Genomic DNA, 23,267 nt, shown 5'->3' with positions numbered 1-23,267 from the left:
GAGGAAGTCCCGTGGCTGCCCAGCGTGCCTGCTCATCCCAAGGGGCCACCGTCAAGCCACAGGACCCACAGCCCCACGGCACAACTGCGGGTGGAGGATGGGAAGAAAATGCAGGGGTGTGGGGTGTGTTCAGGGAGCAGAGCTGGAGGGGTAGCTGGAGGCAGAGCACTTACTGAGCACGCGCGGGCCCTGGGGCCCTTCCTCAGCCCCAAAACAAAAGTGGGGGCGTTCGGGTGCCGGGTGTGGGGGGAACAGTTGACATCCCTTATGCAATAATATTAAGACTTTGCCGTTTGAGGCCATCTGAAAGATGTGGCCCATGCCCGACCCTCCGGGGACACTGATTCCACGCAGGCAGGGCAGCGTATGGGCAAAGCTCTCACCAGGCCCGTGACGGCCTGTGCCCCCACCCCAGGGCTGGGGTCTTAACCTGACACTCCCAGGTGCTGATCCTCTGTGTGCCCTTGGGCTGGGGGCGCTGGCCTACCCGGGGGCTGGATTGGGGCTGCACCTCTACTAGCGGTACGCCCAGCAGAAGAGATGGCATGGGGTGGGGCAGCCTCGGTTCACGCCTCCGCCGGTTTATGCAGATCCCTCCTAACAGTGTCACCCGCTGGTGGTACAGGTGTCCTCTGCCACACCGGGTATTGGGTGGGTGTGTGGAGGACGGCAGTCCCTCACCTCCTGTGTCCCGGGCGAGGGGAACCTAATTCCAGCATTGCCCACACTCCCTCTGGCCACTCAGGAACCCGGAGCTGTCCACCCTGTCCCTGCAGAGTGGAGATGCCCCCTGTCGCGTCACACAGCGAGGGTCCTTTCAAGCTCCCGCGGACCCCTTTGGGCTCAAAATGGGAGGCGAAGCCCAGGGCATGTTTCTGTGCCCTGACCAGTCCCCAGCCCTGTGGCCCTGCAGGGTGACTGGGGACTGCCTTCCTAGGAACCGCAAGTGAGCCTCCAAGACTGCCGTCTGAGCCAGGCCCCGTGTCCCCAGAAGGCCCAGCAGCCCCCGGGCTGCAGCTCCCTTATCCACCCTCCCACGACCTTTTGAAGCTTACAAAAAATGGTTTTATTTCTTAAAGACAAAGCTTTTTGGTTTTAATACACAGAGTAATCGAGGTCCTTGGCGGTGCCCGCTCCGCCGTCCAGCCCAGCCCAGCCACGGGTCAGGGCGGCCATCTCTGGCCACTGGACAGATGTGCTGAGTGGCACTGTGGACACCCCTTGTGCCTTCTGAACTCAGGAGTCCAGGCTGGAGGTGTGGGCAGGAGAGCCCGGCCAGCCAGCCCTGGGCACAGGGACAGGAGAAGGCCACCTCCTGCTCAGTGGCCCTCTTTCCTGCTGTCAGACCCGACGGTAGCTGGGTCCCTGCAGCTGTCAGTTCACCGTGGGCACCTGGCTGTGGTGCAGGCTGAACTCCTTGGCCTTGAGACGGAGGCTGGCTATGCTGTTGGCCATGTTGACCCCTGGGGTCGTGGGGCCTGACCCCCCAGGGCTGTAGGGTGGCACGGAGCTGGGGGAGAAACACAGGGCACATCAGTGAAGCTGGCCCCCGCCCGCTCTCCTGGGGACCTGTGCCTGGGAGGACAGTGTCCCGAGGTCCACGCCAGGCTGGGCTGCAGGGTCTGGGATGGAGTGGGGTCAGAAACATCTGGAGAGGCGCTGGGTCCAAGGAGCCTTTATTCGGGCGTTCCTTGCTGACCCTCCTCAGAACAGGCCGAGGAGCTCTCCCTCGCCAGCTCTGGGCCTGTGTGGCAGGGCGCCTTTGGCGGTCCTGGCAAGGGACAGCGGTGTGGACTGGGGTCTGCCGAGCCCACCCATTCCACCCCTGCCCCCAGGGCCACAGCTCCGCAGGGCTGCCCGCCCAGACCAGCGCAGTCTGGGCCCAGGGGCCTGCTCGGCTCCTGCCCCTTCCTTCCTGCCAGTTCACCTCCAACCCTTTTTCAAGCTCTAATTTGGAAAAAAACTGCCCCAGAACTTGACTGTGCAGCCAGAACATGGGACAGAAAGGCCACTCCCTCGGTTCTTCCAGCCTCAGATTCCCACCTGGAGAGGGGACACAGGTGCTGGAGGCCCAGCCTCCCCTCTTCCTGTCGCACACAACACGTGCACACGATGCTGGGGACACACCGGCGCGTGCATTCATACGCGCACACGTGCTTTCTCCCCCAACACGATGCACACACTCGCAAACATCCAGGGCGTGCACACATACACCCTCGCCCGCCTGTCCACGTGCTTTGATCCCCAGAGGGGCGCGGGCCGCAGTGCCCCGTGGGAGTCCGCCACCCCTTCCAGCCTGAAGGGAGCTCACCTGTAAGGGGACGACGCGGGCCAGGGGAGATAGTCGGCACCCAGGGTGGCGGGCCGCGGTGCCACCGGCTGCTCCATGGCGGCCTCCTGGCTGTAGGACTTGAGCAGCGACGCAGAGCGGGTGGCCAGCATGGCGCGCTCATTCCGGCGGAACTTGGCACGGCGGTTCTGGAACCAGACCTGGGACGGGAGGCTGTGGTGAGCGCAGCTGGGCAGCTCAAGGGGCCTAAGGCCTGGTGGACCTGGGCATGTGCCTGCCCTGCTGCCAACCCTGGGCCACCTGTTTCCTCCTCTGTAAAACAGGGACCATGAACGGCACCTGATGGGTGCGTGCTGGAGAAAGGACTAACAAATGAACGCAGAAGTAAGTGACGGCTGAGCCCGGGCAGGCTTAACGGGAGGAGGGTGCGCCCTGGAGACCCAGCACAGAGTAAAGCTGCAAACTGAGTGGCCTTTACTTGTTAAAGCCCCATCAGGCAATGTTCTGAGCACTGTACAAAAATATTAGTTCCCTTAATTGTAATAGACCCTTACAAAATAGACCGACCCCAATGTTCATTTTGCAGGGAGGAATGAAAGCACAGAGAGGGTAAATAACTTGCCCAAGATCACACAGCTAGTTAAGTAGCAAGGCTGGAATTTGAACTCCAGCCCTGCTGCTCTTAAACACTCTGTGCCCCCTGGCACCTGCGTATCCCTGGGTGAGTGGTGGCTGCCTGCGCTGGTCGCGGCTCTCGCTGGTGCCCTGAAGGTCGTGCTCACCTGGACGCGCGCCTCACTGAGGTTGACGCGCCGCGCCAGCTCCTCGCGCACGAAGGCGTCGGGGTAGTGCGTGCGCTCGAACACGCGCTCCAGCGCCTGCAGCTGGCTGCTGTTGAACGTAGTGCGGTTCCGCCGCTGCTTTTTCTTGCGCTTGGCGGCGCTGCCTCGCCCCGGGCTTGGGCACTCGCCTGTGGAGAAGGGAAAGGGTAAGCAGGGTGGCGAGCGGCCCAGGTGCCCAGTGCCCACCCTGGCCCCCTGTGGGGCTGGAACACGCCTCCACCTTTCTCCCTGCTTCCTGCCTTCACCTATCCATCTGTTCATTAATCAACGTGTATTTCATGAGCACCTACTAAGTGGCAGGCCCCTGGTATAATGGTGAACAGCAGCAGCCAGGCCCGGCCCTGTGGAGCCCAGGGGACAAGATGAGGTCCATCATGGACCAGTGGCCTGGTCAAGCAGGGCCCAGGAGACCCTAATTGTCCCCAGTGCCTGGCCCAGCTCTAGGACACTGTGAGCCCTCCTTCCACACTTGTTATCGAATAACAATAACGAGGGTGGGGTGGGGAGGGTTACTTCAAAGAGCAGCAGGAGCCAAGGTGGCCAGGACCCCCTGCACATGGCTCCCTGGTCCCCAGGTCATGGATGTCCACAGGAATCCTAGGTGGGTGCTGTGGTCCTTGTCACTTGTCATTTACAGAGGGGGAGGGAAGATGTAGGGGCCAAGGCCTCTGGTCCCAGTTCAAGGGCCCTCTGAAGTCACTGGTGGAGGAGGGATTTGAACCCAAAAGTCTGGCACCAGGATCCTCATCTTATTCCTCTCCTCTGGGAGAGGCTTTGTGGGGTGCTGAGCAGCCGCCATGCGCCAGGGCGGTACTGGGGAGAGAGGAGTCCGCAGGGAGCAGGTGGGGACTCAGACACCACAGGGCCACTGGTGAAGGTGCCCAGCTCTGGGAGGCGGTGAGGAGTGGTCGGGGAGGGCCCTCAGAGGTGGTTCTCCCCCCACCCCAGTACTCGGGATTGAAGCCAGAGGTGCTTTACCGCGGACTGGGTCTCATTAAGTTGCTGAGGCTGACCTCAACCTGCAATCCTCCTGCCTCAGTCTCTGGAGTCCCTGGGATCACAGGTGTGCACCACCACACCCAGTGAGTTTTGTTTTGTTTTGTTACTGGGAATTGATTTGGTACCCATGGGTGCTTAACACATTCCTGGCTGTTTTTAATATTTTATTTAGAGACAGGGTCTTGTTAAGTAGCTGAAGCTGGCTTTGAACTTGCGATCCTCCTGTCTCAGCCTCCTGAGTCGCTGGGATTACAGGCATGTGCCATCAAGCCTGGCGTTTCTCTCCTTCTATCAAAAGAAAACATGCACTGTTCATCCCCCAGCTAGTGATTCCCCGGGGCTCCTTCTTCCTGGGCTTAGAAGCCTTTTCATGGCTGCATGGTACTCGGTGCCGCTGTACTGTGGCTTATTCAACCATGGGCACTTGGTGTGTTTCCAACATTTTAAAACTTAAAGAATGCCGCAATAAATAGCCTTGTACAAACAGCCTCTTCTATTTCTGCCAGTGCATATTTGGGACAGATTCCTAGAAGTGGAATTTCTGGGCCAATGAATGCTGCATGTGGCCAAGTCCCCCCGAAGGCCTGTACTCCTCTCTTCCCACCCGAGGGGCTTGGGCCTGTTCTGACCACGGTTCAGCCAGCACAGTATGCCATTGAGCTTTGGGGTTTTATTCTGTACCTTGTTTTTGTTGTTTCCCTGGTGACACTTTCCTCCCCAGTGCTGACCACCAAAGAAGAACATGCTGGCTGGCGACAGAGCTCAGAAGCGGGAAGCTCATGCTTGCTTAGCATGAGCAAGGTTTTGTGTTCCATCTCTAGCATGTGCTGGGGGGACAGTCTATGTTCTTTGCACAGTGCTGGACTTTTGTGCAGTTGCAACTGAGCTTCTAGAACGTGCCACGCCCGGCGATGGATACCACTTGAACCCTACATGTATTAGGTATTTATTTTTGCTAAGGACGGGTGGCCTCCAGCATGCTTGGCCAGCGCTGTCCTACAGAGCTGCATCCCAGCCCTGGAGCTGTTTTTGATGGTCAGTCCTGGAGAGAGCCCTGGGGTGGAAGGGAGAGGGCAGGGATGTCCCTAAGTGTCCTGCAACACAAGAGAGCTCCCCTCCAAGGGATCATCTACTTCAAAATGTCCATGGCGCTGAGGCTGAGAAACCATGGATCGGGGACAGCCGGGCATTTATGCAAACACGAAACAGAGCGGGTGGCAGGAAACGGGGAGAGGGACATGGAGTGGCCCCGCGTGAGCTGGCTTCGTCCCCTGGACCTGCTTCCCTGTCACTCCGCACCCCTCGCCTCAAAGAGGAGGCGAAGATGGACGAGAAAGCCCGGTGCCTGCCAGTCTCTCCACTGCCTGGATCAGGAGGAAACCCTACACCCACACGGCCGGGCGCGCTGAAAAGCAGCCGCCATCAACGGCGAAGGCAGCGATGGAAGCTTCCGGAACGCCGGCCACCGGAGCTGCCTTCCACCCTCCCGCGTGGCGCCGCTTGGGCACAGGCCCAGCACAGGAGGCTCTTCAGCCAAAAAAGGAGACTTTTTCGGGAAGTTTCTGAGCAATTCGAAACTGGGGGTGTTTAAGGGAAAACGTTTCTCAGCCCTGGCGTCTCCGACGGGCGACGACTCACAGTGCCACTCAGGCCAGCCAAGCGGCGGCCACTTGCGACCAACAGCTCACCCGCAGGATGGCATCTGCCGCCCCTGACCAGCGCCTGACCCCTCCCTACTGCCCCTGGGGTCCCCAGGGGCTCGAACCGGCTCTTCCCGGTCCCCACATGCACTGGCCAGGGAGGCGCCTGCGCTTCGTGTCGCCCACCCTGTGGGCCGGGCACACCGGGCAGCCGAGGCTCGGTGCCCCGAGGCCCGCGCACAGGGTCTGTCTCCCCACCCATCTCGCTGGCAGGGCCCACGGTCAAGGGCTTCCAGCCTCCCTTCACCTCGCGGTGCGGAGATGCCATCGGAGGCGCAGCCCCGGTCCGCCAGGAAGCCCCACTGGCCGGAGCTCGGGGACAGTGGCTCGTTGCCGTGAGGAGCTGAGCTCAGCTGGGCGCCACGGCATGGTCACTGCCCGACGTAGGTGCAGCCCCTTGGCACACGGCTCCGTGGGACCCCCTCCGCCTCTTTTCCTCGAGCCTGGCCCGAGGTGGACGCCTGGAGGCAGCCCCTGTGGAGGCTGAGGCGGAGGGGAGGCCCGAGACAAGAGGGCCCACGTGGCCTGGCAGGAGACCCCACAGTCCAGCCACCGCTTCGGCCCCAGCCAGGGGACGCTGGCGGGCGGACGCCCCAGGGCCCTGCAGCTTGGGCTTCAGCGATTTGAACGTAAACAAACAGCATCGGAGCCGCAGGCCGCCCGAGGCCGCCTCTGCCAGGCCTGCGGAGCCCCGTTCCCTTCTGTTCCATGGACGCCTTCCGAGCAGAGCGGAGGGCCCTTCCACCGCCACGCCACTGGACGCCCGCCCTCCTTCACCAGGATCACGTCGTCCTGGGGAGGGCACGGGGAGGAGAGGGCGTGCAGTTGCTGCCATTGAGCTGGCGCACACGGGCTGCCTGCGGGCCAGAGACACTTCAAAGCCCGCTCTGGGCCCAGCGATGGTGCGCGCCCCCTCCCCTCCCCCGGGCCCACGGTTTTTCTTATTCCGTGTAATTTAAGGGTCTAAATAGTCTGGAGGGAATTAACTGCAAATTCTTCGTAAGACAAATAAACTCAGCCTCTCTGTTTCTGCCTTTCTCAAGCTGTCAAGAGACACTCTCTGTTTGTTTTTGCTGCAAATAGTCAGTTTGCGCCTGACCCCGGGGCTGCTGGCGAGCTCCAACCCAAATAAATAATTTTTATTAATTAGCATTTATTCTGACCAAATAAGCAACCCCCTCCCCCACGTGATCTCTGCCAACAGGATCACAAAAATAAACAACGGGTCCTTGGGACCTTGATGTGGATTTAACAAATTAACACTGGGCTTTCATCAGAGGGGCTTGAAGCTGCAGAAATATTTACGGCCCAGGAAAGTCATGGGCAGGAAGTGGAGGTGGTACGGGGGAGGGGCTGGCAAGGCTTCCGCTTGCCCCGAACTTCCTTGGAAGAGACCTGGGTTCCTCTGAAGGGTCCTAGGAGAAGGACTCAGCCAGAAATTTGAAACCCGGTCCTTTGCTATCAAGAGACAGACCTCTCTTCTTCAGATAAGCGAGGGGGCAGTGCAGCCTAGTGGTCAGGGAGGAACCAGGTTCCATGTTTGGATCTTAGGTCAGTCACTAGCACCGTGGCCACTGCGACCGTTTTACCATTCCTTGGAATTGCACCTGAAGATGAGAATAACGGGCACCTCATTGAACAACCCTTGGCTCTTGGCTCAGTTTTGCAAGTTGCATGTTGCAAGTTGCATGGTGAGGGCTCAGGCCATTGAAGGCCAGCACTGGAATCTGAGCTGAGACTGCAGCGCACAGGGCAGGGTCTCTTCCCTTTCCAGGTCACCAAGCGAATCCACCTTGGGGTCTCCCCAGGGGGTCAGGGGTGCTCGGAGGGATCCAGAGGAGGGATGTGCATGGCCGCACCTCTGTTCCCGGGCTTGCCGGCTGGGGCTGTGTGGGGAGGCGTGGGCACGCTGACCAGGCCGGGCCGGAGGTGGGCTCAGAACTTCTGAAGGCAGGACGGGAGGAGGGAGGAGGGAAAGAGGCGGGGCTCCTGGAGCCCTGAGGAGCAGGCCAGAGTCCTGAACAGGGGCCGGAGCCGGTTGTGGTCACTGACCGCCCGGCCTCAGACAGCACGAGGGGCCAGGCGTAGGCAGGAGGGCAGCCCTGGGTCCTCTGGTGGGATTTGTATGGGCAGCCTCCATGGGCCACCCGGGCCATGGGTGGAGCGAGCGCTGGGCCTCAGGCAGTCCCAGGCTGCCCGCTGCTGCCCCGGGACTTCAGCCTCCCCTGTGGCCCTGCCCGGGTCTCGGATCCAGAGCTCCCGGGAGATAGCGCCTCTCCTTCCCTGGCTCACCTTCCGCTGGACAGAGGTGTGGCCTCCCCCAAGTGGAGACCCCCAGAGGGCCACACACTGCCCCCACTGGAGGGCAGGCAGGGGGTCACTGGGTCAGCAGGGACTGGAACTGGAACCCGCCCGGGGGCCCAGGACAGAGCTCTCTGCAGGTAAGTATTCGGAGTTGAACAGATGAGCCAGGAGCCCACAGAGGGCCCGGGAGACCGCAGAGCCTGCCCTCTCCTGCCATCTGGGCTCAGGATGCGGCTGTCTCCTGAGAAGATGTCCACAGGACACAAGGAGGAGGTGACCAGCTGTCCCTGCCATTACACCATCAAGGACGTTCACCTCATTAATTATTATCATTTTATTTATTTTTGATATTGGGAATTGAACCAGGGACACTGGACCACTGAGCCACATCCCAGCTCTTTTTATTTTTTATGTTGAGACAGAGTCTCACTGAGTTGCTTAGGGCCTCGCTAAGTTGCCCAGGCTGGCCTGGAACCTGTGATCCTCCTGCCTCAGCCTCCCGAGTTTCTGGGATGACAGGCAGGCGCCACCAGGTTCCTCATTCATTTTGAACCAAACCCCCAAATGGTGACACATTTTTGTAGCTACCATTGTGGAGGAGGAGACAGACATCTCAGGAAGAAGGTGAGGAGGGAAGAACATGGGGGACCCGAGGAGACAGAGGAGAGCCCCGGGACCCCTCTCCATCTCACGTGCAGCATGGAAGGATCCAGATGTGCGAGCCCCCATGCTCGGGACTGCCGTGTCCCCACCCCTCACAGCCTGAGGCCAGTGATCAGTTTGGACACGAGGAGGCCTCCATAGGCTTGGGATGAGCCTGGAGAGTGGAGGAGGCTTCTTTCTATTCCCCAGAGCCCCATCTGGAGTTAGCTGCTGTGTGCCTGGTCTCTGGGGTCTGGAGCCTCTTGCTGCACATGTTTCCACAGGGCTGCCGGACCCCTAAGAAGCCGCAGAGGACGGCCCGCATGCCAGCCAGAGTGGTCCTCAGCGGGCAACACAAGTGCTTTCCCACCTCAGGGCCTTTGCACATGCTGCCTGTTCTTTGGAGCCTCTTCCTTCTCCCAGTGTGCCCCATTTGCCTGGCTAATGCCTACCCGGCCTTAGGGCTCAACCTACATGCCCTGCCCCAAGAGGCCTTCCCAGCCCCAGCTTGGGGTAGGTTTTTCTGTCCTAGACACTCAGGTCTTCTCCCTTGCTCACACATCTGTTGTTAAGCATAATGGAAGACATGTGTTTCCGCTTCATGCCTGTCTATCCCACTCAACCCTAACCTCCAGGGAGGCAGGGACACGGTTTGCCTCGTCACTGCTGTATCCCCAGGACCAGGCAAGATGTTTGGGTTCAAAAATATTTCTGAAGAATGATTATGTAAACATAGAGATGCTTTATTCCAGAAAGGAGGGGAAGTCTCAACTCCAAAGCCAAGTACCTTTATTTTCAAAAGGGCCAGACAATGGTTTCTTTAGATGTGGCATTGGAGGCACAAGCACGTAAAGAAAAAAAGATAAACTGACCTTCATCAAATTAAGAGGTTCTGTGAATGCCATTGAGAAAGTGAAAAGAACCCACAGAATAGGAAGAAATATTTATTTGTCGTGTTTGATAAGGGGCTTATCTTCAGAAACTAAAAAGGACTCTGATCATTCAACAATAAAAACACAGATAACCCAAATTTAAAATAAGCATAGGATCTGAACAGGCATTTCTCCAAAGAAAACATACAAATGAGATGGTGCACACCTATAATCCCAGCTGCTCTGCAGGCTGAGGCAGGAGGACCGCAAGTTCGAGGCCAGACTCAGCAACTTCGCAAGACTCTGTCTCAAAATAAAACTCAAAAGTGGCTGAGGTGCAGCTCAGTGGTGAGCTTGCCTGTCATGTGCGAGGCCCTGGGTTCCATCCCCAGTACAGCAAAGAAGAAAGAAAGGAAAAAATATGCAAATAGCCAATGAGCTCATGGAAACCTGCTTGACACTATTCATATCAGTGAACAGCACAGTGAGACACCACCCACGCCCCTGGGAAGGCTGGAGTCAAGGGACAGATAACGCCCAGTGTGGGCGAGGGAGGGGGAAGCAGAACCTTCCAGCTGTTGGTGGGTATGTAAAATGGTGCCTCCGCTTTGGAAAACAGCCTAAGAGCTTCAGAAAATGTGAAACAGAGTTACCGATCGACCCAGCAATTCCACTCCCAGGACAAAGGAAACATGTCCACAGAGACCGACATAAATGTTCACTGGGCCATTACTTAAGTGGGAGCAGCCCCACTGCCCAGCTGACGGGTGGGCGTGGCCTATCCACACAATGGAGTATTATTCAGCTGTAAAAAGGGCAAACAGGGACAAACCTTGACAACCTTCTGTTCAATGAAAGAAGTCAGTTGCAAAAGCCCACGTGCTGTATGAATCCATTTATATGAAATGTCCAGAACAGGGCTGGGAAAACCACTCGGAGCCCCAGCACGCAAGCACGAGGGCCAGGGTTGGGTCCCTAGTCCCGCAAAAAAAGAAAAAAGGAAGAAATGTCCAGAATAAGCTGAGAGGCAGAGACAGAAAGTAGGTCAGTGGTCGCCAGGGGTTGTGGGAGGGCCCGTGCTCTCCTTTAGTGTGTGAAAGGGCCTCAGCGTGACGGACTCACAGCTGCACCCAGGACACGGAAACCCCGGACGCCTGCTGGCTGGATCGTATGGTGGCACGTTTAGCTCCATAAGTTGTTATTTTAAAATAGAACAAATCACGGGGATGGGGGAAACCTGGGCTCAGCTGAGGATCCAGCGAAGGAGGCCCCTGAGTCCTGGCGCTCCAGGTGCCACCAGGAGAGGTGTCAGGAGTGGGGGGCCGAGGGAAGCCCCAGCTGCCCTGGTGAGGGTCTTTGGGAGCTGATGGATGGGTGGCAGCAGCTCACTCAGGGACACTCGGGGACACTCGGGCAAGCCAGAGGTGGGGACAGGCCCGAACTTCTGAGGCCCAAGAGCCTTGAGAAATGGGGTCACTGAGCTCTGGTGTGGAGCAGGGACATTGGTGTCCTGTTCTCAGGCACAAAATAACGGGCCAGGAAGGCAAAGGCCAGATGCAGCTGCCTCCTCGGAGCCTGGAGCACCAGCGGGAGCTCCGTGGCGTGGCACTGTCCTCAGGCTGCCTCCCTCGCGGCACCGAGAACCAGGGGCTCCAAGTCCCAGGCTCCTCTGGTCACATGTGTGGTCATCTCAGTGTCCTCCACTCCCAAGACCCCCCAACCAAGCTCCAGCGAGTAGGCCACTGGGCCAGGGTTGGGGCGCAGCAGTGGTGGGAGTTGGGGAGTCTTCCGGGAGGAGGAGCTGCCCTGGGCCCCAAGTCCGGTCTAAGAAGGGGGTTCTGTCTGGTTTTGATCTAAGGTTGATGGCCAAAAGCCAAGTTTATTGTAAAATGTACATTCTAGCAAGGGGCTGGCATCTGCGGGAGCGCTGCCCCGTTAACCACTTCCTGCCCGGACGAGCTTGTGGCTGAGGGTCCACGCAGGGTGTCCTCTCCTGCTTAAGGGCCCTGGGCCTCCCAAAGCCCGCAGCCAGCTGGGAAGTCCGGGCTGGACACAAGATGCTCCAATTTCACGAGGCTCAGTTTGGAAACAAAGCTGCAGGCCACTCTGGGACGCAGCCTGTTATTCTCATCCTCTCCGCGGTCTGGAGTCTGAAGGGACCTTAGAGGTCAGCCGCCAACGCCCCTCATTTTGCAGATGGGGACACTGAGGCACGGAGAGGGCGGTGACTTGGCCAAGGGCTCCCAGCAAGGCAGAGGGACCCCGGTTCTGTTCACTGAAGCCTGCTGCCTGGGGAAGCTCACTGCTCCTTCCCTCCCAGTTCTGCCCCCGGCTTCTGGGCTGGATGCAGAGAGCTGTCTCTGACCCAGCCGCTGGGCCACGGGTGCAGCTGGCCGCCTGCCCAGATGGCACATGGTGGATGAGAAAGGTTGGGCCCTGGCTGCCCTGAGACTAGAGACCGACCTCCCCTCTTTTTTATTTTTTTGGTACCAGGGATCGAACCCAGGGGCCCTTAACCACTGAGGCATGTCCCCAGTCCTTCCTTTTTTTTTTTTTTTTTTTTTTTGTTCTGTGGTGCTGGGGATTGAACCCAGGGCCTTATGCATGCGAGGCAGGCCTTCTTATTTTTTGAGACAGGGTCTCACTAAGTTGCAAAGGGCCTCATTAAGTTGCTGAGGCTGGCTTTGAACTTGCAATCCTCCTGCCTCAGCCTCCTGTGCCCTGGCATGAGAGGCGTGCACCACCGTGCCCAGCGGAGCTCTCCCCTCGAGTCTCCCCTCTTGAGCCTCTGTGCCTCCCTCTCTGGTGGTGGGGATGGGCGGCCAGGATCTTCCTATGAACTCTGAACACGGTGGTGCTTCATCCCCCACCCCTCCTGGGGTCCCCAGGCGCACCATGGCTCCTTCTTCCCAGGCTGCTGGGGCCCACCCGACCTTGGCTGTGGACAGTGCTGCCCTCCCCGAGGCTGAACTTGAAGCACTGCTGGAGGTTTTCATGACCCAGTTGTGAGTTCCGGGCAAGCTGGAAAATGTGCGTTTGAGGCTCGGCTGGGCCGAGCTCCAGGGCTGTCCCGAGGGCCTCTGCCCTGCTGCGCCGCAGCCTGGGCCTGTGGTCAGGACGGTTCCTTCTTCCCCGCCCTTTGTTTCTTTGCTTCCATTTACTCAGCTTTTATCGTGCGCTTGGGCCTGAGTTCTAAAGCCCTGCCTTCTAAACGGTGGAGGGCTCTGTTGCTAAGCCTAGTTCACAGCGGGGACAAGGAGGACCACAGTGGGAAAGTAGCGAACCCGGGTCACACAGACAGGAGGGGCCAAACAGGGATTTATGTCCAAACTGTCCGTCCCCAAAGTGGCGAGGGGGCCGCTGTTCTTGGAACTCTCCATTTCCAGACCAGGGTGAGGTGAGGCTGCTGCTAACGACCCAGCGTGGGGTTTTCCTCTCCCATGTGAGAGCCACTGGGCCTCTCAAAACCCAGCCGGCATCTGCAGGGCCCACAGGGACTGTGTGTGTGGTGCGGCGCAGAGAGAGGCCCTGTTCCTGTGGCTCCGTGGACCTCCTCCCTCTACCTGAAGGAAGCAGAGTCCGGTGCCCACCGCCCTCCCCAGACGGGTGCTCCCTGCGGGGTGGGGGCAGAGTGAGCCCTGTATCCATCCCAGCTGCACCGTGCGAACACCCACACGCCCGCTCTCTGCCCAGCACGGCCTCTGGGTGGGTGCAGAGCCGGGCCGAGGATCTCCCACATCTCCAACACATTTCCAGTCGAGCCCCCCAAACAGCCAGCCCTGATTCTGGAAACCCCCCCTTGGCAATTGGTCTAACCATCTCACCATGGTGCCCCTACCCAGTTCTGCTGGGTTTAGATTGTGAAGGGGCAGCCCTGGGGACTCAGAGGTCACCTCGCTGACTCTCAAAGCAACTTTGACCCCAACTCTGGGGACTCCCCTGTCTCCTTGCCACATGGGAGCGCCCAGCAGCGGGGGAAGATCCCAGATCTGGATTTCTCAAATCTGGAATTGTCCACTGACAATTTGCTTTGGACATTCCCAAACCGAGTGGCCGGTGGAGGATCTGCAGCAGATTCTTTGGCACCTGCAAGTTTTGGAAGCAGGACGTCCAGTGCAGCCATCAGTGAAGGACACAGCTCAGAAGGACGGATAGTGATCCATGCCTCAGTCTGCCTGTCCAGCTCGGCAGCTGCAGGCTACATGCAGCCACCTAAACTTGAGCTTTCATTGATCAATGAAGATGCAAATCCCATTCCTGGGCTGCAACTGCATCTTGCTTTCCTGAAGGTAACTGCATTCGAGAGCTGGCTTCACACGCCAGCTAGGTGAGCTCCGTGAACAAGCGGCTTCACCTTCCTGAGCCTCAGATTCCTGGCTGTAAATGGAGACTGGGACCTAAAGGGCTTGACCACACCTGGCGCCCTGTAAGTGCTCAGGTAAACATCAGCTGTTGCATGGGGGGAGCTGAGTTCGTGTGAGCAGGTGGGGGCTCTCCTGAGAGTGGCTGCTCACTCCATCTCCACCCCTGCCCTCCGTTACTGTCTTCTCCACAGCCCTGGGGATGCGGAGACTGCGGGCCAGGCACTCCCCTCTCCTTGGACACTTAGGTTCCTCCCAGTTTCTCTCTATTGTAAACACTGGCGGGATGCCTCAGTGCTATAGCTTTCCGGGGGATTTCCGTGCCCACCTGCTGCAGCAGAAGTCTTTCCGAGACACTCCACTTCTGAGTTCTTTCCTATCACCTGGCTGGCCGAGGCAGTGCGGCCCAGGCGCAGTGGCAGGAGCTGCTGGATGCTAGAGTTAGGCTGCGGGTTTGAATCCCACCTCCATTGCTGCGCGCCCCCAAGTTACACCCTCTGGTTTCGGTTTTCCCAGTTAGAAATTGGGGGTAACAATCACACCTCCTGGTGGGGCAGTTGTGAGAATTACATGATTAATACATGCAGTTAATCACATACGAATGGCGCTAGTCACATTAGCTATGAGCGTGTGCCCTCGAAGCCAGGTCCCAGATTCAGACCCCAGACTTGCCACATGTCACAGATGGGAAGGTGGTGGTGTTGGGGGTCAGGTGCTGGGACAGGAGGGCCATACAGCCTTGCCCACTCCAGGGCCTGCTGTGTGAGGTGTTAGCTCCCCACCCTGACGGCCACTCTTCAGAACAAGGAAGGCGGCCCAGCTGGTTTTCACTATTTCCTGCGGACCTCTTCTCCCAAGTGGTGCCTGGCTGCAAGCGAAGCGCCGCTCCCCATCCCCAGGGCTGCGAGGCTGTCTCCTTAGGCCTGACCTCCTTTCTGCTCTCAGCTGAAAAGGTGGACCGGAGCGCCCCTCCTCATCCTCCCCTGCCTTCTTCCTAACCTCCCCTGCTGGGAGGGGTCTCCCGGAGGAGGCAGAGCCCTGGAGCCCACCAGGTCAGCATGGGCGCCCCAGAGACCTGAAGGGGCTGATCCGGAAAAGCAGAGCACCCAAGGCTACCGGGTGGGGTGTCAGGAGTCATGGTGGTGATCACCGGCGGGGGCTGGGGGCCTCCCTGGCTGATGCAGATTTGGCGCGCTACTGGGATGGGCCTCAGTGGGCGCCTTGTGCCTGAAGCCCCCTCCAGGGCCGCCCGGGTCCCCCGCCCCCTGCAGGCCCTTCTGGTGGCAGTCGAACTCCGGCCCAGGGGAAGCTCTGACTCAGAGCTTTGAAAGATCTTCCACGCAAACTTAAGAAAACAAACTTTGAGGGGCGGGGAGCCCCCAGCCCCGGGGGGAGGTGGGGCTCCAGGAGGCCACCCGTCTGTCCCCTCCCTCAGGGACAAGCCGCGGGCGAGGGCACCCCTGCCCGGGGACCCCGCGTCCCGCGCTCGCTGCCCCCGCGGGGTGGGGGTCCCTTGCCGCGCCCGCTGGGCCGGGGTCGCCGAGGTTCGGGGGGTGCCGCGCCCGGCGCGCCAGCCGCCGGGCCATGTGCGCGCCAGCCCGTGCGTGCGATCGCGCCGCGCCGGTGGCGGCCAGAGCGGCGCCGCGGCACATCTGGTTCCAGGCGAGCCCCTGGCGCCTGCCTCGCCGCAGACCCGCGGCCCAGACACAGACGTTAATAGCCCGGCGCGCCCAGCCCCGCGCGGCCCGCCGCCCTGGGAGTGGCCGCGGCCGGGCCCGGACAGGATTCGACGGGCGCCTCCCCCGCTGACCCCCCCTGCGCCCCCTGCCCGGCCCTGCCGCCTTCCGTCCCCATGCAGAGCGCAGGGCACGCGGACCCCGAGCTACTGAGGCCCTGCCCACCAAGGCCACCGGCTGCACGGGCTCGGTGCTGGACTCCACACGATAACTGGCCCCGCTGCTACTGTCCCAGCTGCACAGCGGGAAACTGAGGCTGGAGAGGGAGGCCAACAGCCCCAGGTCCCACACTGGACAGGCAGCAGGTCAGACACTAGGCTGAGCTGTTGGGCTCCGGTCCCCACCCGGCACCTGGACCTGGATCAGGGCCGCTCCTCTACTGCTAACCGTGCACCCAAGCCTGAGGTCACCCATGGGCTGGCAGCAGTGTGGGCCCTCACCAGGGCACGCCTCCTCTGCTCCCCTTTCTCAGGTCCCTCTGATTCCTTAGCAGAAGTCCTCCTATCCAAGTACCTGCCCAGGGAGTGTGGCCTCCTGGGACCTCAGGATTGTGGGTGACTCCTTTCCCTTGACGGGACTGCAAGACCTCACTTCTTGCAAATGTCACCCCATACCCAAGCCAGAAGCAGAGGGCACCTTCCAAGGACTGTCTCCTGAGAGAAGTGCTCTGCCCCACAGGTGCCTGTCCTTCAAGGCCGTGGGGCTGGTTTTGTTTGTGTGCCCTTCCGGAACTGTCCTTCACACTAGTGGACGCAAGCTGGTGGGCTGCTGGGTGGAGGTGCTGTGCCCCCCTTCAGCCCCCGGGAGCATGTGCCCTGGCAAATTGCAAGCCATCTGCTGGCTCCAGGTGACCCTGGATCGCTCTCCTCTGGGGGCTTTATAAGAAACGGTCCACATCAAAGTGCCACGCTTGCTCTTAAAGTAGGATAAGAGCCTTCCACGCCCCCCCCCAAGCTGTGCACACAACAGGGCAGAAGTTCTTCGCAGAACTTTCCCGTTAATTCCCTCTGAATTCACTTGGGGGGCTCGTTAACTTGCGCTGTCAGAACTTCTGGATTTTAGAACAAAACCGTGCTTGAACAAAGCTCCCAGCCTGCACGTAACAAGCCCGCGAGGGCTGTGGGGCACGTGCCCCGGGCACCTGAAGCCAGCAGAGAGAGTCCTTTTTGCTTCCCAGCCAAGCCCCATGTTAAATATTCTGTGCTGGTGGGGCCCTTGCTCCCTGCACCCTGCAAAGGATGCAGGAGCTGGAGGGAGACAGCAGGGGTCCAGAAATCTGGGCTCCGCCCAGCTCTTGGCCCTAGCCATGGGTGGTAATTTGGGCTCTCCCCTGCTGCAGCCAAACCAAACCAAACAAGCAAATTGGTCAAGTGGAGCTGGAAGCAAGTGACAGCCCATTTGGAAGGAAGCCCACTCTACATGGCAACCACCACTTCCACAGCCCATCTTCCCCAAAAGGCCGATTCGTGGGCACTAGACAGAGCTTTGCAGCATTTTCTGGTCATTTAATTCTTTCGCTCTGCCTGACTTCCACTCCGTGGCCTCCCTCCGTCCTCCTCAGCCAGGAAGCTCTGAGGAGGTGCTGACTGCCGGTGTGTCCACACTCATGGGCTGGGAACGGAGGAGGGGTCCTCCAGGAACATCCAGGATGACCCTGGATCTTCACGAGTCTGCCCTTGGCCAGGCCTGGCCACTGGCCTGTGCAGTGTTGAGTTTCTCCCTGGGCTGCAGAGTGGCTCCACCAAGAGCCAGAGCCACCGTCTCCCCACCCCTGTGCCCCCTGATACGTGCATTTGGGGAGGTTCTGCACAGGTCATAGAGTGGCATTCGAACTGTGTTCCGTTCTGCTTTTTAAAGGAAATAAATCAATAACTATCTGGCATGGCCAGGAGGCAAACCCTTGTCCACAGCCGGAAAAATTTTCTGACATATTTAAAATATAGACAACAGACCAGCTCTGCAGATAAATACCTATTGCCAGATTGTGTCGGCAAGGCAAGCTTTGCCCCAAGAGCTCAATTAATTTTTTAAAAATTCTATTTACCAAAGAAGAAGAAAAGAAAGAGAGAAAAAATAGACTATCTACCATGAGGTTTTTGTTTTTGTTTTTTTTTGTACTGAGGTTTGAACTCAGGGGCACTTGACCACTGAGCTACATCCCCAGCCCTATTTTGTATTTTATTTAGAGACAGGGTCTCACTGAGTTGCTTAGCACCTCGCTTTTGCTGAGGCTGGCTTTGAACTTGCCACGATCCTCCTATCTCAGCCTCCCGAGCTGCTGGGGTTATAGGCGAGCACCACTGCACCCTGCATAAGAACTTTTTTTTTTTTTTTTACAAACTTAAATCATAAGCAACCTGGTTAAAAATGGACAAAAGACCTGAGCAGATACCTCACCAAAGATCTACAGATGGCACGTGAACATACGAAGGATGCTCCACGTCATGTGTCATGGGGAACGGACCCTAGAACAAGCAGACATCATGACACACCTGCCACAGTGGCCGAGATCCAGAACTCTGACCACAGCCAAGCACACCCATTGCTGGTGGGATGCAGACGTGGGACACAGAGGCCACAGGCCCCACGACAAGAGCGCAGGGATAATGGACTGTGAGGAGGGCGAAGAGTGTGCTCCTGCTCACCCCACAAGACCCTGCTGGAAGGGAACTTCCTGCTGCCAGAACCCTCAGGCACACTTACGGGTCAGTGTCCCCACGCTGGCACCTAGGCTTGGTCTCCTGTCTCAGGCCCCGCTCTGCTGTGAGCTCCCAGGTCTCGATGTCTCTTTGGGCTCCATACTACTGAATAACAGTAGACAGAGTGACAGAATCGGCCCAGTGGGCCCTCCTGTCCTCTCTCCTGCAGAGGCACACAGACCTTGTCCCATGTCAGTGATGCATCTTGGGAGAAATATGAGATTGATGTACCAGTGCACGTGCTTGGGGGACAGGCGGGGCAGAAACCTGGGGCAGTTGTTGGTGAGCACCCACGCCATGGCCCCAGGGCCAGGCATCCCTTCAACAAGCCCCCTTCACATCACGGAGCCCCCCGCATCCTTGGCACCCCTTCTCATTCCCTCCAAGTGTCCATGCGCCCTGCCCAGGCCTGCGCAGCTGGGGTCTGAGCCAGTCTGGGCTGTGCTGCCGTTCCCTGACCAGCTTGTTATCAGGACCCATGGCCTTGGGGCCAGGGACCCTCAGGGGAGCCAGGCTGCTCTTCTTTCAACCTCCCCCTCTCTGCCTGCATTTCCCTGTCCCTACAGCATGCCACTCAGGGGCTGTCGTGAGGATCCCGAGAGGTGATGCCTGGAAGATGGTCAAGAGAGGGAACCCCCGCGGGGCGTCCCTGGCTGCCAAGCACACTCTGGCCCTCTGCACACCGCCCCTCCTCCCTGCTGAGCTGCGAGGCCACTTTCGCCCCCTCGGTCCCTGAGCCTCCCTGAGTGCCCTGAGCAGCCCACCTCTTGCAGGCTTTGGGGAGGAGGCGGATCCGTTCCCCTCTGGCTCTGTGGTCCCCCTCTGCCGGGGGCTGCGCTGCAGGTGTCTGTCCCTCAGCCGAGCCTGCAACGGGTGGTGCACGTTTGCATACTTCTCCCCACCCTGGGCCTGGGCTCCTGGGTTCATCAGCACTCTGACCGGCCCCTCTACCCCCAGCCACCCAGTCCCCCTGCAGAGGGAAGGGGAGGAGGCATGGAACCGGAGGGGCCGCTGGTTGTGAGGGTGAATTTCAAGAATTCTGTTCTTTTTCCTATCCAAGCGTTGGGGTAGAACCCAGGGTCTTCCTCAAGCCAGGGAGGTGTTCTACACTGAGCTACATCCCCGGGCCTAATTCCATGAACTGCAACCTCGTTCTGAGAAGGCCCTGGCTTGGGTGAGGCCACTGTCACCAAGGGGCTCACCAGGAGCCCACCTTGCACCAGCACAGTGCCCCTGTGAGAGCTCCATTCCACCCGCACCTGGATGACCCCTCCTCCCACCCTGGTCAGGAACCGGAGTGCTGGGCACGTGCCGCACACCTGTCTTCAAGGGACTGGGGAGGCTGAGGCAGGAGGTGCTCAGTAAACATCGTGGGGTGGATGAGCGAAGGGTTCCTGGTCTCCAGCCACTGAGCCTCTAGGCACACAACACTTAAGGCCTGGGAAAATGAAGGCCTGGAATCTAGTTTTTGAAATTACAGGGCAGAAGTATAATCAACAAATAGTTTGTGACGTATTGACCAGGGAAATGGCATGTCACCACTGTTCTTGGCTATGGGTCAAGTGTATTTGCCACATTGTGTCCAAGGTAACATGGCAACCTTGCTACTGGAAGTGGGTGCTAGGTCTAGCAAGAACCAACTAGCCTAGCTGCCCAGGCCTGGGCCACCTCCCAGGCTCAGGTAGGGCAGGGACGCCTCTAGCTGAAGCCACCTCCGGGGGTTGCTCACCACCCCTTGGCCCACACTGGTCTGTGTCTGGACAGACAGATACTCAGCCTCTGCGGCACTACTACCTGCCCTGGCAGAGAGGCCACGGGGTGGTGCCAGCAGTCCAGACCTCCTGGGAAGACATGGGTGGCGTTGAGAGTCGTGACTGAGACCTAAGTCCCCAGTGAGTTCTGCTGCTTTGCCCCCAAGTGGAAAGAAGGCCCTCGGGAAAGGTACTCCACCTCTCTGAGCCTCGGCCGCAGGCATGATGCAGTCCTTTCCTAAGGCCTGCGGGAGACGGTGCACGGCCAGCCAAGCTTTCTGGGAACTCCTCCTTCCTAGATGTGAGCTCTAGCCCCCCCAGGACCCCTTGGACGGCAGCCTCCCTCTGGGCTAAGGGTCCAGTGCAGCCTTGCCTCACGTTCCAGCCAATCAGCTCTCAGCTCCTGGCCACTGCGATTGGCTCAGAGATGGGCCAGGACCCCATGGGGCTCAGTGAGACTTTTGCTGGGAATTCTGGCATCCTTTCTTTTGGCTTCATGTGAGTGAGTGTGTGCAGTGCGTCTGTCTGTCTGTGTCCCCTCTAGGAAAAGGCGGAGACAGAGCCAGAGAATTCCAGCCCCAGCGCCACTGTTGAAGCCCTGATCCAGCCGTGCCTGAGGTTGCCCTGCGTTTTCCAGTTAGCTTGCGTCTCTTGAGTTTGTTTACGCTAGTTGGGGCTAGTTTTCTATCTGTCCTAAGTGATGGTCCTGGCTGACACACCGCCCAAGCTCCAAGGATACCTGGACCCTTGTCTCACCCTGGCAGAACCAGAGGAGTGCCCCCCTGCCCTGAGCCGCTCTCCACCCCTAGTCTGCAGCACTGCTGCCAGGGACGCGTGGGCCGCCTTGGGAATCCTCTTTCCTCGCAGCCCCTCGCCTGCCACAAGGGCAGGTAGGGGTCACTCTCCCGCCTGTTGGGAGGCCCTGGTTAGCTGCAGCCTCATGCAGTGGGGTGAGCAGGGACGGCGGGGGTGGGGGCTGGATCCTGATCCTGAATGTAAGCTCCCTGAGGGCTGACGGGTGGATGCCTGCGCTTAGTAGGGGCTCAGGAACATGCGCTGGACACAGGAGCCTCTATTTCTCGTCTGTGAAGTGGAGATTTTGACAGCCTTCCATAAGGAAGAGGGGAGAGCCTGCTTGTCATGGGCTTGGTCTGTACTGGGGGACCCGGAAGGGGGTGGTTAATTACTGTTAGGAAGGGGTCCCAGCAGGGGCTCCCTGTGGACACTGACATCACCCCGGGAGTCATTTTAATGATGGTGTGGCCGGCGCAGCACAGAGGCCTGAGCGCTGCAGGGTGGCGCTGGAGGCTGTGCAGGGAGCTCCGCCCTTGGGCTGTTCCTGGCCCAGTGCTCGGCCGGGCTTTGTCTGTCTGCTGTGCCAAAGGCTGAGTAGAACTGGAGACACCCGAGCAGCCCCCGGGTTGGGGCAAGCCGCCCGCACCCCTCCAGCCTGGTCCTGAGCCGCCAACAGACTGGGCATGGACAAGCTCCTGCTGGCGCTGCCCCGCCTCAGGGTGGGACTGGGGTGGAGGCACGGAGAGTTTGCCTTAATATGGAGCTAGTTTAGTTTGGGCTGGGACGCTTCCTCATCCCCGTGCTGGGAAGATGAGGGTCCCTGGGGACCAACGGCTGCCGGGCTGTGGCTGGGACCTCAGCCCATCTCCTCTCAGGGTCCCACACGTGAGCTCCTAACAAGAGCAACGGCAGTGGTCACAACGACGGGAGGAGCCTGTCGTGTGAGAGTGCTCCTGTCCCCTTTGTCCTCAAAGCCCTCCCTTCTGGGTGGGTGCCGGGTTGCCCCCACGTTACAGATGAAGAAACGGAGAGTCGGGCAGCTCCTTGCCCCAGGGACCCCGTGGAGCCAGTTTGATCCCATGGTCCCTTTCTGGGCCACCAGCTCCCCTGAGCTGTCACCTCCTGACCACACGTCTTCCTCAGGGACCTCCGTACCCACAGGAAAGTGGAAAGAGGAGAATTCGAGGTGCCCAGGACAGGCCCCTCTCCCAGCCACTGCTGTTTCCCCATTTTGACGAAAGCAGGAGACACGTGACCCCGGACAGCCCAGAAGCTGCCAGTGAGCTCCAGCACCCCCGAGGTCTTCCGCAGGGTCCCTGAGCTGGCCCTGCACACCAAGGGGCCGCCGCTGTCCTGCCTTTGGCCTCTCTGGAATGGGCTCTCCTGGGCTCCCATCCCACACCGTCTGCACCCCCAGACCCACTGTTCACTTAGATTTCCATCTGGTTCTGGTTTGGGGTGGAGGGTGGGCGGGTTTATGGAGAAGCCGAGAGCTGGCACCTACGGCGGTAACCCTGATCTGTCCGCTTCGTGTCCCCCACGTGTGACCCTCCTTCTGCCATCTGACTCCACAAACCCCAGGGCTGCCTTGTCATCTGGGAACCCAGCGTGGGGGTCGGCTTCCCCCTGAATGCCAGCACCACGTCTACGCCAGCTTTGCGGGCCCAGGGCGCCGGAGAGTGAGTACGCATGCGCGTGCTCAGCTCTAGCCGGGCCTGGAGGGCGGCGGAACCCTCGCCGACACATCTGAACACCCCAGCCTTCCTCCCAAGCTGTCTCACCCACGGATCTTCTGGAAGTTGCAATTAATCTCTAATTTGAATTTCTAACCTCAAACACCACATTATAAAAATAGTTGTGCTGTGTTTTATAGATGGTATTTGTCATGAAATTAGACACGGTTACAGTCAATGCTGTGGAAAATAAAGCAAGTCGCCTCCTCCCGCTCCGGAGCAGTGGTCAGGTCCGGCAGCAGCCAGGCAGTGCTGCAGCAATTCAGCATTGTCCCTCCCCAGAGGGGACCCCAGGACACCAGGTAGATGGGGCAGGGACAGAGGGATCTGGGTCCTGTGTGACTGGGGCACTGGCCAGGGGAGTCGTCTCCCTTGAGGACAGTGTAGTTAGGTTCCATCAAAGCCTCTGGGCAAGCTGCCGGGGCTCAGGGCTCTGCCTGTAACGCAGTGCCCCTGCCTGAGGGCCCTGGAAAGCTCTCCCACCTGGATTTTCCATCTGTGAAGGAAGTCCCACACTGTGTACCCACCCTGCTCAGTGGGCAC

General features: G+C 59.3%; 1 protein-coding gene across 1 annotated transcript in view; it reads right to left on the bottom strand.

The window, feature by feature from the left end:
- Positions 1 to 1,042: 1,042 nt before the first annotated feature.
- The window catches only part of PRRX2 (paired related homeobox 2), a 32,413-nt gene continuing 10,188 nt past the window's right edge, over positions 1,043 to 23,267 (bottom strand). The window contains exons 2-4 of the mRNA XM_079113358.1: positions 3,073 to 3,260; positions 2,312 to 2,490; positions 1,043 to 1,510 (exon numbers count right to left, since the gene is read on the bottom strand). Of these exons, the coding sequence (XP_078969484.1) occupies positions 1,375 to 1,510; positions 2,312 to 2,490; positions 3,073 to 3,260 (503 nt within the window). The 3' untranslated portion in view covers positions 1,043 to 1,374. The remainder of the gene's footprint in view (positions 1,511 to 2,311; positions 2,491 to 3,072; positions 3,261 to 23,267) is intronic.

This window comes from Sciurus vulgaris, assembly GCF_902686455.1.
Source record: "Sciurus vulgaris genome assembly, chromosome: 15".
NCBI lineage: Eukaryota > Metazoa > Chordata > Mammalia > Rodentia > Sciuridae > Sciurus > Sciurus vulgaris.
This window is presented reverse-complemented; position numbering and strand designations above follow the sequence as displayed.